The sequence below is a fragment of the Antedon bifida genome, chromosome 2 (genome assembly GCF_963402885.1).
Source record: "Antedon bifida chromosome 2, ecAntBifi1.1, whole genome shotgun sequence".
Lineage (NCBI taxonomy): Eukaryota > Metazoa > Echinodermata > Crinoidea > Comatulida > Antedonidae > Antedon > Antedon bifida.
In genome coordinates, this window is record NC_136227.1 from 15,460,382 (window position 1) to 15,477,167 (window position 16,786).

Sequence of the window (16,786 nt, forward strand, 5' to 3'; positions counted from 1 at the left end):
GGAGGCATCTGTATGGCCAGTAAAAATATCTTTTATTTTGGTGATGAATGGGGAGAAAGGAACCATTCTGTTTTAGGTTTTCAGAGGCCTGTTGATCAGTCACACACACTAGACAGCAGCTGATCATGTTTTTGGTGTACAGAGTACACACCATCTTTTGACAGTTATAATTATCTTCTGATTAAAAATTTTAAAACATGTGGTTTTGTAATCCCAATTGTTATACCAAGTACTAATCATAATAATATTGATAATCATAATATTGATGCTTATGATGCACACACTATATATCATTGGCACAGTTTGATAATCATAATATTGATGCTTATGATGCACACTATATATCATTGGCACTCAGTTTAATGTGTCAAGACATCAAAATAAACAATGCAAATAATTTAGGATAATTCAGTACCTCTAATTGAATTCAACAACAAATAATTTAGGATAATTCAGTCCCTCTAATTGAATTCAACAACAAATAATTTAGGATAATTCAGTACCTCTAATTGAATTCAACAACAAATAATTTAGGATAATTCAGTACCTCTAATTAAATTCAACAACAAATAATTTAGAATAATTCAGTACCTCTAATTAAATTCAACAACAAATAATTTAGGATAATTCAGTACCTCTAATTGAATTCAACAACAAATAATTTAGGATAATTCAGTACCTCTAATTAAATTCAACAACAAATAATTTAGGATAATTCAGTACCTCTAATTGAATTCAACAACAAATAATTTAGGATAATTCAGTACCTCTAATTAAATTCAACAACAAATAATTTAGGATAATTCAGTACCTCTAATTGAATTCAACAACAAATAATTTAGGATAATTTAGGATAATTCAGTACCTCTAATTGAATTCAACAACAAATAATTTAGGATAATTCAGTACCTCTAATTGAATTCAACAACAAATAATTTAGGATAATTCAGTACCTCTAATTGAATTCAACAACAAATAATTTAGGATAATTCAGTACCTCTAATTCAACAACAAATAATTTAGGATAATTCAGTACCTCTAATTGAATTCAACAACAAATAATTTAGGATAATTCAGTACCTCTAATTGAATTCAACAACAAATAATTTAGGATAATTCAATACCTCTAATTGAATTCAACAACAAATAATTTAGGATAATTCAGTACCTCTAATTCAACAACAAATAATTTAGGATAATTCAGTACCTCTAATTGAATTCAACAACAAATAATTTAGGATAATTCAGTCCCTCTAATTGAATTCAACAACAAATAATTTAGGATAATTCAGTACCTCTAATTGAATTCAACAACAAATAATTTAGGATAATTCAGTACCTCTAATTGAATTCAACAACAAATAATTTAGGATAATTCAGTACCTCTAATTCAACAACAAATAATTTAGGATAATTCAGTACCTCTAATTGAATTCAACAACAAATAATTTAGGATAATTCAGTACCTCTAATTGAATTCAACAACAAATAATTTAGGATAATTCAGTACCTCTAATTGAATTCAACAACAAATAATTTAGGATAATTCAGTACCTCTAATTGAATTCAACAACAAATAATTTAGGATAATTCAGTCCCTCTAATTAAATTCAACAACAAATAATTTCATGAGATGAAAATATGTTCATTTGTTCCACTGCACAAATATAATACATTTGTTTTATAACAATTTGATTGGACGATTGTGGGTCATATGACATTAACTAAATGTACTACAGTATGGCACTGCAATTCAGTTTTATGTTAGATGGAGATTGAGCAACTATACACACTTGAGAAGAGTCCAGGCTGTTGATTGATTAAGCAACCTGTAGTGTCCTGCTGTCTATTTGTTCTACTCCTATGTCCAAAATTGGAATACTGCCTTAATGGCATCATTATATATTATCAATAACAATCAAGATTTAACCAGATACAAAAATACATACAAATATAAAAATATTTTGTCATTCACGTTTGGGTACTTGACCTATATTAGAGTACTTGTATTCTTTTGGTCTATTAAGATATAGTTTAAAGATTTTGCACTTTTAAAAACATTGTTTCAATAGATCTTCTTGATTGTCTTTTATTAACTATGTATCTCCTATTGTTCATACAAATTGTTTATTTGTTACCATATAACTGCAGTTCATATGGTCTACTGTAGGTTTTCAATAGACACTTTGGTTTCTAGTAATTCTACAATATCCATTCTCTCAACTGCTCTTAAGGCTTTTATTACTTCCTCTCGTTGGTTCACATCTCTTCCTTGCTTACATCGCCATTGTACCAGTGATTCCATAGTTGCTTCTACAGTCAGCGCTGAAAACCTCTCATTTTGTAATAGCTCAACATCAGCAATACCAAGATGCCTACAGAAATTCTTCCAATCTGTCATCTTCTCAGAAATTATCAGGAAGTCCAAGTCTGTTAAGCATCCTGTAAAAACAAATTTAATTGACTTCATTAAATAAAACACATTTGGTTGTTTTTCTTCAAACATTGAGGTGCTGAAATTAAGCAAAATTTCTGGAATGTTAAGAATTCAGGAAAAAAAGGCAGAAATCATGAATAATGCATGAGCCTAATTACTAATTATTTTATTATTATTTTATTCTAAGAATTACAAGATAGCTAACCTATTTCCTGAATATAAGAAAACTAACCCTCGAAAATATACAAAATGTGTATGCGTCCTTACGTAAAATACCTATTGCACAATTTCATCACAATATAACATAAGTTACATAAATATTTGATTTTCCCCCTGAAACACAATGGGTCAATATTGGATGTGGTTTACTGATTGGAGGCATCTGTATTGCCAGTAAAAATACACTTGTTTTATTGGTGATGAATGGGAAGAAAGGAACCATTCTGTTTTAGGTTTTTTCAGATGCGTGTTCATTTTAGATACGATGACACAGTTTTGTTTGTTTGTTTTTATATATTTAGGCAAATTTCCAAGGATAACTATCATTCTTTACGGTGGCAATCCCGTTCACAAGACAAACATATACACAAGATGCTCTACATAAACAAAGTCTTATTACAAATCTTTTGACAGTGGAGTTGTATTTGTCATTATAAAAAAATCCTGACATATGACAGGACTTGAACCCAGGACCCATGGATTGGTAGCCAAATTAGTAGCAAGCTTAATCATGTTTAAATATTTCTTGTTTATCAAATGATTGCTGATGACATACAATATAAAATAGTGATTATTTCTACAGTAGTATCAGGTATACATATAACATTTGTTTTTAATAACAATCATTACCCACCTTGTCCTGATTGGTCTGTAAACACTACAACTTCTTCTAAACTGACATCATCTTTGTATTTATGTCTTGTACACAGGCTATTGGCTAAATCAACATGTCCTTGTTGTTTTAAAGCCTTGATCATTGTAGGTAGTTGATGTGCTTCTGCATGTTGCCAGCTATTTCTCCAATGAACCAAAACTTCCATTATGGAATCTTCTACATGTTTATTTTTGTCTGCAATTTTACCAACATTGTCCCATTTGATTCCAAGTCGCACTGTTAGTCTTCTCCAACTTTTACCTAAATTGTCACAGATGAATAGGAGATCTTGATCATCAAAACAAGCTGTGAAATAACAAAAGCAATAAGGTAATGAGTTCTGTTTCAATTAAATTCAACTCCCTATTCCATTCAATATTTTATTTCGGAATCTCTCATCCATAGAAAATAAACATAATTTTGTATCAATTAACACATTTAAATAATTTTGTTTGTTTTGTTTTTATATATTTAGGCAAATTTCCAAGGATAACCATAAGCGAATTTATCCACTATCCATCTTAAAGGTGGCAATCCCATTCACAAGACAAACATATACACAAGATGCTCTACATAAACAAAGTCTTATTACAAAACTTTGCGAGTGCAGTTGTATTTGTCATTATAAAAAAATCCTGACATATGAAAGGACTTGAACCCAGGACGCATGGATTGGTAGCAAGCTTAATCATGTTTAAACATTTCTTGTTTATCAAATGATTGCTAATGATAATATAAAATAGTGATTATTTCTAAAGTAGTATCAGGTATACAAATAATATTTTTTTTTAAATAATAAGCGTTATCCACCTTGTCCTGATTGGTCTGTAAACACTGGAACTTCTGAACTGACATCATCTTTGTATCCATGTCTTGTACACAGGCTATTGGCTAAATCAACACGTCCTTGTTGTTTTAAAGCCTTTATCATTGTAGGTAGTTGATATGCTTCTGCATGTTGCCAGCTATTTCTCCATTGAACCAAAACTTCCATCATGGCATCTTCTACATGTTTGTTTTTGCCTGCAATTTTACCAATGTTTTCCCATTTGATTCCAAGTCGCACTGCTAGTCTTCTCCAACTTTCACCTAAGTTGTCACAGATGAATAGAAGATCTTGATCATCAAAACAAGCTGTGAAATAATAAAAATAATATCAAGAGAATGCTTTGTTAAAATTAATATATTATTGATTAATTATATCATAAGAAGGAAATTTATTAAACAATAAAACATTTAATAGACATTCTATTTTTATTGCCGGTAAGAGTGATTTTTTTCTTATCAGGTTAAGGTAGAAATCATAATAATCCATGAGCCTACAGTAATTATTAATTATTTTCTATAAAGAACTATAAGATAGCTGCCCTTCATAAATATAATTAAGCAGTCTAACCCTCTAAAAAATCAAGGATTTTGATATGTTTCAAACTCAGGGATTTCAGTTTCATAGATTGCAGAAAACCATTGCTGTATGCTTATTAGAAGCACTTAAAATGCCCCAATTAATGGCATAATCAACTTCATGAATTCATGATTTCTGAGAATTATAGGAAAAAAGTAATGATGCTGGCATTCAGGCTATACATATGAATGCAATATACCTGAATGTTTGATAATCTCTGGCAGTTCATCCTTAATGTATTTCTCAAACTGCTTAGCAAGATCATTACGACCATGTTGTCTTAGTGCAGTGCATAATACTTGTTGCTGATTAAGGTCACTACCAATGCTGCTTCTCCAATGTTCTACCATGTTTGCTGTAGCTTTATCTGTCTGCTTTTCATTATCAAATATAGTATTCACCTTAGACCATGTAAGCCCCAAACGAACACCAAATCGTCTGCAGGAAAGATCCATCTCTCTGGACACTTTGTCAATAGTTAGGTCATCCACATAGTCTGTATCAAAAAGCAAAATTATGAATCAATTGTGTTTTTAATCCTATTAAAAAAGTAGGTTAAACATAATCATTATTTTATCCTAATTGATACCTTTGTTATCCTTGACATCTGACATCTTCCTTAGTTTACTAGATCCTTTAACTTTTGATTTTAAAGATGTTTTATGAGCCTTAGCAACGGTATCGGTATCGTCAGTATCAGATTCTGGATCTATTTCCTTCTGTCTACCAGCTTCCTTTGAGGGAGAAGCTAAAACGACAAAAAAAAACAACACAGTTTTAAAATAGTGATAAAGTTAAACCAAAATGTACATTTGCTTGTTTTGTATTTTCATTTTGTGTATTATTATTCTGTCTAATTAAACTTTGTGACAAAAAAATTGTGATGTGCACATATATGGACATAATGATGATCATATCACTACCATATTAGGTCACAGCACACTTTTTTTGTCAAACTAATGTGATAGTGTAGACAAAGCTTCTTTTAGATCTAATACTGTATATGCCATTATTTTAGTGTGCAGAATTTGTTGTGATTTGCCATTTTCTTGACGTTTTCATTTGTTGATATTGCAGACACCGTTTTAGTTAAAAGTTATATTCTAGCCTAGTAGACCTAATATATCTTAAATTAAATTATGATCTCTTTTGTATTAAAAAGGTCAAATATAAAGCGTAGAAATGTAGATGGCGTGTTTTTTTAAAACAAATCTATGCCTAGGCAAGATGCTGTATTATTTTCTGCCGTAGGTACATCTAAGTTCTAATGTAATAGTAAACTAAATTAGTGTTTCTATATCTTTTATTATTTTTAGAATCACAAACCTTCTACTGGCATCAATCACAACAATACTGATGGTGGCTGTTTTTTTTAAATATTTAAAATTTGATATGTTCGTGAGTTGCTAATTTCTTGGTAAGGTCCCAATCACGATATATTAATTATAAATAAAACACTTAATTTTAATGTAGTAGTTATTTAAAATAAATGCACCAGATTGGTATTTAGTCAGGAATAAAGCTCTACCATCAGCTGTACCTTTGTTATCCTTCTTGAGGGAAAAGAATGTCTTTACTCTACGAGTAAAAGTAAGTCTTGAAGTAGAAGCTTGTGCATCACTGTCGTCATCAATGTCTACAACCATGCTTTGCTTTGTACGAGCTCTCAATTTAAAAGCTAAATATAAATTAATAACAAACATTTTTAAATGTACATTTAAAAAAAATCATCTACAATAATATTTGATAATATTGTAATTCTGTGGATTATTACATTTTTTATTTCTAATGATGATTTATTAAATCATATCATCTAAAAGGTGTTTTCAGTCATTTATGGTTTGTATATAATTGTTAAAAGATTATAATCTTTATGTAACTCTTTATAATGCAACAATATACACAATTAATATTCATGTTAGATATACAACTGGTAGATTTAAACATTAAATAGTTAAATATTTGTGAGTATGAACTAATTTAAGGTTAGATCAACTATTGGTGGTTTGAACATTAACTAGCCAACTATTGGTGAGTATGAACTAATTTAAAGCCCCCTTCCCTACGTTTTTTAGATCTAATTTAAGATCACAAACTATATTTAATGTAAAAATAATACTATATGGTCCTATTGCGATAACTTTTTTCGTTTTTAAACGGTTAAAAATGTGAAAAATAAGTCGATTCTAATAATTATAGCGGCCCGCTATAAATCCCAAAATGCATTGCGCGCGGATTGATATTTTTGTTTTTCACCTGTAATTCGCCCACTTTTCGATCGATCGTGAGGCCAAAACAAATGGAAGACTCCTAATTTTTTAGCGAAAATACCGGGTTTTCCCCAATTTGTATCAACGGAGTCTGGCAAAAATAGAAAGACAATTAATCAGCAACTATACAACGTCAGGCTAGGTATATAGCTAGCGTACAATGTTACGTTACCGATGTTTACCAGCTAGGCCTGCAAAACTAAGCCTAGCTAGGCTAGGCCTAAGACCATCCACGAGAGGTCGATCGCCGCGAGCTACTTAGGTAGTGCATTGTTTCTCACTTTTTTATCATAATTTACCATAAAACGTACATTTAAGACAAGGAATGACATGGTTTAATGTTTTTAAAGTGATATATATGTATTATTTTCCAAAAAACGTCCAAAATTGCAGGGAAGGGGTCTTGAAGGTTAGGTCAACTATTGGTAGGTTGATCATTAGTTAGCCAACTATTGGTGAGTATGAACTAATTTAAGGTTAGATCAACTATTGGTAGGTTGATCATTAGTTAGCCAACTATTGGTGAGTATGAACCAATTTAAGGTTAGGCCAACTACTGGTGGATTGAACATTAGTTACCCAACTATTGGTGAGTATGAACTAATTTAAGGTTAGGTCAACTATTGGTGGGTTGATCATTAGTTAGCCAACTATTGGTGAGTATGAACTAATTTAAGGTTAGGTCAACTATTGGTGGATTGAACATTAGTTACCCAACTATTGGTGAGTATGAACTAATTTAAGGTTAGGTCAACTATTGGTGGGTTGATCATTAGTTAGCCAACTATTGGTGAGTATGAACTAATTTAAGGTTAGGTCAACTATTGGTGGGTTGATCATTAGTTAGCCAACTATTGGTGAGTATGAACTAATTTAAGAGGGCAACTATTGGAGGATTGAATGTTAGAATGTTAATGTATAGAATGTTAAGAATAAGACTTAGAAGTAAACTCAGTGATGTTTACACCCTTGGTTTTATTCAGGAGGTTATACAGTCTTGTCAAAGACAGCGTCAGGATGCAACCACATTTTTACATGAATGATGCAAATATAATTGTTCAATTTCAACCTCATATCTGGATTGAAGTAAAGAGGCGTTTTTCCTAAACTTCTACTTCATCCTATTTTTTTTTTAACAATGAGACATTTATACATGATTGATGATACAAACAATTCATCTACCTTTTAGTACATTGTCTCCAAACAGTTTACGGTAACGTTTCACTTCCATTCCTCTGCTTCCACATGGCAACACATCTTGGTTAAACTTGCGTACAACATGCATATGAGTATGTTCACCTTTTGAAGCACACACACAAGGAATGTACATCTTTACTTCAAAACCATGTGCACTCTTCTCACTCAAAACATGCAATTCTTTTTCAAGGAAAGTAAGTACCTAGAAAATAGAATGGTTAATTTGATGATGAAAATGAAAATTGCTAAATAGAGCAAATAACTTGAAAGCTTGTTTCAGAAGAGGCCTAAAAATATTCAAACACAAAAAAATGTTTTCACTTGTAAAAGTACAGTACAACAACTTGGGGATCCTCAAAATAAATTTTTTTTAAATGTGTACTTAACTGTAAATTTCAAAGTTTGCTTTTTCATTATCAGAAAAAATTTACTTTTAAAATTAAGCAACATACCGGGCCTATTCATTTTTTATAGAACACAACAAAGTGACATATTTATTTGTATATTTGTATTTCCAATGGCCTTGCACAGCCTCAAGTGTTTTGTGTTTTAAATAAAGTAATTATTAAGATATAATAATTGTTTGATCATGTTTATAAATTTTTAAATGGTGTACAAGAAGGCTCAACAATTTTTTTAGTAATTCTAGCCTCATTAAATAGGACAGCCAATCGTTCTTATGCAATATACTCTACACATAACTCATAAAAATGTCTTGTAAACTAGCTTACCTTCTTACAGATGCTAGGTTTTGGATCATCATCTTTGCTAACAGCATTCATGATATTCGTTCTAACTATTGTTGTCTGCAATATAAAAATGAATGTAATAGTTGAGTTGTAGTTGTTTTATTTTCATTTATTTTTTCATTCATTAAAGCAACTACTATAAGCCTTACAATATGATAATATAACAACAACACAAGATGAAAATAATAGTTAAATAAACTGTATAAAAAACACATTTTAATGTAGCTATATTTGTTATGGATATTCTCTGATGTTTTTTGTTTGTCTGTCCTGTCATGCTCAGTGTATATTATTTATAATTTGTATTAATTTTTATTCAGGTGGCCAAAAGGGTGTATTAGCATTTGCTCTTTATTTTAGTCTCCTTCTATTTTACTTTTATGTGGTTGTGTTATATCTTAAATAGATATTTAAACTAATGATGTTTCTATTAGAGTTTTGGAATTTTGTTCCTGGGATGATATTTGGTTTCTCAGTTTTAGTGACAGTAATATAGCATCCTGACCAATACGTATTATCAATTTATTGAGTCTACCTGCAACAAACGGCAATTGTTGATGGTAGCTACGTTTAGAATGACAAGATGATGGCCATCAACATTCAGTTCTACATGCTCATAAGACAATGTAGGTTCAACATCTTTCATTTGAAATTCCTCGATAAATTTAGTTGCAACACGTTGAAAGAGATCATCTGGTAGGTAGCCATCAAAGTCATGAAAGAGAGAAATAGCACGCTTCTCTTCATAAATAGCAGCCTTTGTATCATCCCGTTGTGGCTTCAGGCGTGAAAGAACATAGAATGTTCGTCCAGCATCCTATAAAAAAAAAAACATGTAGTAGATGGAAAATACAATTATGCTTGCAGTAATAACCAATAACAAATTTAAATACCTTTTTAGTCTTTTTTTCACACATTAACCCAAAGGTTTGCATTAGAGACACAAAGAAGATAATCATCTCATCTGACTCATCCTTCCACATATGCCGCAACAGTCTTTCATCTAATTTACCCTCGTTTAAATTTCTCCAAAGTTGTTTCAGAGATTGCTAAAAAATATAAAAGCACCACAAAAGTGTAATTTGTCATGCAAGAAAGTAATTCTTCTGGTTATTTGAGGGGCATATTAACACTATGGCTAAACCTCTATTAAGCAGGCATTTTTTTAGTCTTCCCCAATAGAGGTTCAACATTAATCTGTTTGCAAGCATATTTTTTAGCATTGGAATATAATAGAAATAGTAAGGTGAAAGCTTTGTTCTCTAGCTGGCATTTTACAGCTAAATTCATCACATTATAAAAAATAAAAAATTATCACAAAGTTTAAAACCTACTGATATTCACTAATGTTTGAAGCCACTCAAAGAAGTGCTAACCTGAATGCTGGGATCTATAACTGTGATGATTGTTTTAAACTTCTCAACTACTCCCATCAAATCTATAACAATTTTTTCTTTGAGGATCTTGTCATCTGGGTAGAACAGAATCTCACCGATGTCATGCAAGTACTCAAGAAGCAGTTTTCTATCAGTTTTCTTACAACGAGCAAGTAAATCATTAATCTAAATATCATAAAAAATGTTCATTAATTACAAACTATTTTTCTGTTGATTTTTCTATCATTTGCATTGTTGGAAGTTTAACCTACATGTTTAGCTTGTGTTGTCTATATGCTTTATTTATATCAGAGATAATACTTAAATGGCTATCTTTATTTCTTTATCCTTCAAGGGTTAGACTTGAAATATTTCTATAATTGTTAGTGTAAGTAACAATATCATAAACAAACTTGTATCTGATGCACTTTAAAATGTAGGGAACCATGTTTGTTTTACTTAAGTTAATGCAATTCAATGCAACAATCAGAAATACAGGGTTAAATATGTGATTACTAAATAAGGAATGTAATGAATGTTAAACATTGATTATTAAATCATCAATTATCAATTATTAGTGTCAACTTTTTGCTTACTCGAAACTGAGGACAATTACTTCAGATCAAATAGTTGAAAATAAGAAAAATATATTTATTCTAACCTCAGAAGTTGGTAGATATAGTTTGTCTTTTCTTAACTGTTGTATTTCCTGTAGTATTTGCAGCCATTTGATTGGCAAAATGCGAACCATTGTCTGGACTAATTTTTGTATTTGGAGGATGATTTTAGAAGCACCGCTCTTTTCAAATGGGACACTGTTTTCAATGGTGAAGAGCTCTTCTTGATACACCATGTCCTCGAATGGTTTTCCTTCCAGGGCTTTCCAAAGTATATTCTCTATTTCCTTTACCTAAAATAAATAACATCAAATTGGAATTAAACTTATGTAAAGAGCGGATTTAGAGCCGGCAGATTTAAGAGCATAATATTACCATATACCATCAAAGAATAAAATTTAAAATGTGTGCTAAATGCATATTTGAAATTTACACCCCTTTCTTCGTTTATTGTAGGTCTAACTGTTTAGGTATCCCAATGAAATCGCACATGAGGGTAGCCTTTCACGTTTTAAATATTTGCAACATTTGGAAGTCATGGTAAAACATTTATTTAGAAAATAATGTTGTTTGAAAGTATATAGTACTTGTTTTAATCTCTGAATGTATTTCTAATTAAAATTAAGTTACTTTAATCAGTTAATAAGCCAGCATAGTACAGTACTGTAGTATTTGCATGTCATGCACCAACCTGATTACATAATAGTATTTTTATTATTCTGGTATATAAAAAACTGAAAATATTGTATTACAAAACAGGTATAAAAAATGTAAAAATGGTACTATATACAGATTGGGAAAAATACACATAAAAACATAACCATCGCCAAGACAAACATATTATATAAAAACCGAAATATTAAGCAGATGGATGATATGAACTATTATAAAAATATAAAATTAAATAGCTATGCTAGATCACGCCTTGCCTTGAGCACTTTGTGGATATGTGTGCTTTATAAATCATATTATCTTTAAGCAACTATATTGCATATTACTAAGTATATCTAATAAATTAATAAATATATCTATCAAAGAGTAAAGCCAAAATCAAATCGCATACTAAAAAAAAGGGCAACTGCTTTTGGGAATTAATTAGTCTGACCATGAATGGAATAGCAGAATGCTTATATCTATCAGTTCAGTTAAACTCACAATTTCTGTACAGAGGGAGCACATTCCTGTGAGTGATTGACCTTAGAAGGCCCTGACCAAATAAAAGAACAATGCTACCGGAAATCTTATAATTGGGTTATTATTTTTTTTATTGTTTTTAGGGTGGGTTACTATTAGAAGGGGGGGTTACTATTAGAGTACGGTGGGTTAATATTACTAATCTTAAATTAGGCACCTGAAAGTAACATCAGGAGCCACCATGTGTATAAACAAGTCTGGAAACCAATCACAGGTGAATGGCTACAATGTTATAAAGATGATAGAGATAAAGCACTATTGTATAATAGTAGAATGCCATAGGTGAAGGAAATCATGAAGAGGCACTGTTGGTTGGAATTGAATTGTTGAGAATTCTTACTGGATTTTAAAAATTTACTGATATTCATTATAAAAGTGGAAGTAATGGGAAAAGAGTCCGCGAACATGGTTTTGTGATCCCTGCTCACTATGTCGGCGAAAACAAATCGAAAAAATATTGATTGATGAACTGGGTTGTATTAAAATATCCTTATTTCTAATTAAAACTGGAACAATAATCGAGACATACTAAGCTGGAATACATACAAATAAGGATCATATTGTGAAAAATGCCTAAAATTGTAAGGAATAAATCGTGTTAAAAGCAACAAAAATTTTGATTTTAGTGTCATTTTGTCAATAGTGTTTGTGACTCTAGGGGGTTACTATTAGAGCAGTGAGTTATTATTATTATTATAGATTGACTTATAAGGTGGGTTACTATTAGAAGGGGGGTAATATTAGAGTGTGGGTTATTATTATTATAGATTGACTTATAAGATGGGTTACTATTAGAAGGGGGGTTAATATTAGAGTGTGGGTTATTATTATTATAGATTAACTTACAGTATAAGGTGGGTTACTATTAGAAGGGGGATTAATATTAGAGTGTGGGTTATTATTATTATAGATTGACTTATAAGGTGGGTTACTATTAGAAGATGTACAGTATCTCTTTTTGCTTCTGGAGAGAGAAGTTTAGCTTTCTAAAGCAGAGTCATAGGATATATTTATTTATTACCCAGAATGATACGTAGGGCTCGTTTTTGTATAGATTCAATTTTAGATGTTACTTTTTTGGTAATCCCCCCATGCCACACATGTTCTATTCTAACAGGTAAAAATTCTAATCAGGCCCTCCTCATAATAAACAAAGCAAACATCCTCAAGGTTACTTTGGAAACCATGTCCAAAACATGTAGGTCCAATTTCATATTATCCTAGATAATGATTCCTAATAATCTCAAACTATTGACACATTCCCCACCTGACTACATGATAGTAAGTGTATGTCATGACATATGAAACAATCGCCCACCTGATTACATAATAGTATGTGCATGTCATGACGTATGAAACAATCGCCCACCTGATTACATAATAGTATGTGCATGTCATGACGTATGAAACAATCGCCCACCTGATTACATAATAGTATGTGCATGTCATGACGTATGAAACAATCGCCCACCTGATCACATAATAGTATGTGTATGTCATGACGTATGAAACAATCGCCCACCTGATCACATAATAGTATGTGCATGTCATGACGTATGAAACAATCGCCCTCCTGATCACATAATAGTATGTGCATGTAATGACGTATGAAACAATCGCCCACCTGATCACATAATAGTATGTGCATGTCATGACATATGAAACAATCGCCCTCCTGATCACATAATAGTATGTGCATGTAATGACGTATGAAACAATCGCCCACCTGATTACATAATAGTATGTGCATGTCATGACGTATGAAACAATCGCCCACCTGATTACATAATAGTATGTGCATGTCATGACGTATGAAACAATCGCCCACCTGATCACATAATAGTATGTGTATGTCATGACGTATGAAACAATCGCCCACCTGATCACATAATAGTATGTGCATGTCATGACGTATGAAACAATCGCCCTCCTGATCACATAATAGTATGTGCATGTAATGACGTATGAAACAATCGCCCACCTGATCACATAATAGTATGTGCATGTCATGACATATGAAACAATCGCCCTCCTGATCACATAATAGTATGTGCATGTAATGACGTATGAAACAATCGCCCACCTGATCACATAATAGTATGTGCATGTAATGACGTATGAAACAATCGCCCTTCTGATCACATAATAGTATGTGCATGTAATGACGTATGAAACAATCGCCCACCTGATCACATAATAGTATGTGCATGTCATGACATATGAAACAATCGCCCTCCTGATCACATAATAGTATGTGCATGTAATGACGTATGAAACAATCGCCCACCTGATCACATAATAGTTTGTGCATGTAATGACGTATGAAACAATCGCCCTCTTGATCACATAATAGTATGTGCATGTCATGACGTATGAAACAATCGCCCTCTTGATCACATAATAGTATGTGCATGTAATGACGTATGAAACAATCGCCCTCCTGATCACATAATAGTTTGTGTATGTCATGACGTATGAAACAATCGCCCACCTGATCACATGATAGTATGTGTATGTCATGACGTATGAAACAATCGTCCACCTGATTACATAATAATATGTGCATGTAATGACGTATGAAACAATCGCCCACCTGACTACATGATAGTATGTGCATGTAATGACGTATGAAACAATCGCCCACCTGATCACATAATAGTATGTGCATGTAATGACGTATGAAACAATCGCCCACCTGATTACATAATACATATTGTTTCCAATGAATCGTAACAAAATACAATTTTGTACTGTTTAAGGAAAAAAAATGTGATGACATATGTACCCTTTGTTGTCTTTCTTGTTCAGTTGTACCAAGGCTCTCATAATGTGTACCAATCAGCATTATCTTGTTTTTCTGTCCTTTTCTTACGTTTACAAAAACTGAACGAATCCAAAACAGAATGAACTGAAGATTTGTCATTTGATGTTCATACGTTTCTCCCTATAACACAACAACAAATATGAACACCATTTATGTTTTGATTAATATACAGGTAGGTCTGATGCTACCGCCGTTCGAGCTGGGGCACCTTTTAACTCCCCTTTCTCCATTAGTATTATTAGAATGGCAAATTTGTAAGAAAAATGTGTTTTTTAGATTAATTTCTTTGCAACTGCCGAACAATACGTTTGGCAATCCTCAGCGTTTTCCCGCTTAAAAGTCTTAGTAGATAATATTTGCCTTATAAAAATTGCCTTAATAGATATAGCTTATTTTAAGCACCTACTAATAAGTAAGATTGTCTGGGATGACCAAGCCACAACTAGTGCTCACCCTGGTTACCGACAAGGGCATATTCCCATACTTTGGTTTGGGTTTAGTTTTTTCACTCAGTTTCTACTGTATGATCAGCGCTTAGAGAGGTTTCACAACATAAAGCGCTTTATAAATCCAGGATATTATAATATAAATAATCTGCATATTTGTTGTTAGCCACTCACAATGACGTGCCATATACACATATCCATTTCTAGAACATGTATACACTTAATTTATCATGGTGGCCGTCCATTATATTAGTAAAACAAATAATCATATATCAGGCATTTGCTATTTCTACAGTTTGAGATAAGGTAAAGAATAACATGAGTGAAACATTTTATTTATTCAACAATTACATAAAACATTGGAAATTTGTAAAATCTACTTACAGTTGTTGGATCCAGAACTTTAGCTAGGGCATTAAGATCTTCATTCAGGTTAAATACCACACATACAACAGCATAAGACACCATGAATATCTAATAAACATTGACAAAACATAATTAATTAAATAACATAATTGTCAATATTAAAAATAGTTAAAACTAACATTTTTCATTTCAGTGCGGATTTTATATATAGTAAGGCCAAAAAAAAACATAGACTATTTACTACTATACAGTAAACATTTGTCCTGACATCTTTAACCTAAAAAACGAGGAATGTACACTGAATATTCAATTCATAATTTACCCGTTGTATCACATGGTAGATCGGTTGCCCTCCGAAGTCCCAGATGTTCATAACAAACTTTTTGTTATCTTCTTGGGAGTCACCACCTTCTCTTTCAGAGCGAAGTTTTCTTGCAAATTGGCCAAACATCTGTTTAGGAATTTCTTGATTTTCTTGATAAAATAACAATAAATATGACAACAGTTTTAATCATTACAGCACATTTTTATAGAAAATCCTTATTCATTCAATTTAAATTGAATGGATTTTTTCCAACACTTTAGCAAATACACTACATAGAGTGTTGAATGGGTGAGAGTGTGAGAACAAATGGCAACGATACTTTTGTGGAAATGAATACATAACCTGCCTTTAGATATAAAGAATATTAAAATAATTTTGTTAAAAATATAACAGAACTTTTATTATCTATATACTGATCTATGGTTTTTTTTTCTTGGTGTTTGTTTAATAATACTGTATGTTAATTTCATTGATATGTATTGCTTTAGCTATTTCAGTGTTATTCTTCTTATTAAATCTATTTCTTAATATGGGGTAAACCTTTGACTAGCGCTATTGTTTGTCCCAATTTGCTTGTTATTGGTAAATAAAAAAAGAAAATATTAATGGCTATTAATGTTCAGCTCATTTAAACCTAATTGTGCAACAAAGCATTGAACAGTCGACATAGAACATACTAAATACACTGGATATTCTTTATACAGCA

At 31.5% G+C, this 16,786-nt stretch overlaps 1 protein-coding gene across 1 annotated transcript in view; it reads right to left on the reverse strand.

The window, feature by feature from the left end:
• LOC144835477 (uncharacterized) overlaps positions 1 to 16,786 on the reverse strand; it is a 198,919-nt gene that overhangs the window by 146,141 nt on the left and 35,992 nt on the right. Inside the window, exons 14-27 of the mRNA XM_078690561.1 lie at positions 16,078 to 16,229; positions 15,774 to 15,863; positions 14,905 to 15,063; positions 10,970 to 11,218; positions 10,309 to 10,494; positions 9,826 to 9,981; positions 9,468 to 9,749; positions 8,915 to 8,989; positions 8,169 to 8,385; positions 6,257 to 6,394; positions 5,306 to 5,464; positions 4,916 to 5,212; positions 4,122 to 4,445; positions 2,186 to 2,442 (exon numbers count right to left, since the gene is read on the reverse strand). Coding sequence (XP_078546687.1) covers positions 2,186 to 2,442; positions 4,122 to 4,445; positions 4,916 to 5,212; positions 5,306 to 5,464; positions 6,257 to 6,394; positions 8,169 to 8,385; positions 8,915 to 8,989; positions 9,468 to 9,749; positions 9,826 to 9,981; positions 10,309 to 10,494; positions 10,970 to 11,218; positions 14,905 to 15,063; positions 15,774 to 15,863; positions 16,078 to 16,229 — 2,741 coding nt within the window. The remainder of the gene's footprint in view (positions 1 to 2,185; positions 2,443 to 4,121; positions 4,446 to 4,915; positions 5,213 to 5,305; positions 5,465 to 6,256; positions 6,395 to 8,168; positions 8,386 to 8,914; positions 8,990 to 9,467; positions 9,750 to 9,825; positions 9,982 to 10,308; positions 10,495 to 10,969; positions 11,219 to 14,904; positions 15,064 to 15,773; positions 15,864 to 16,077; positions 16,230 to 16,786) is intronic.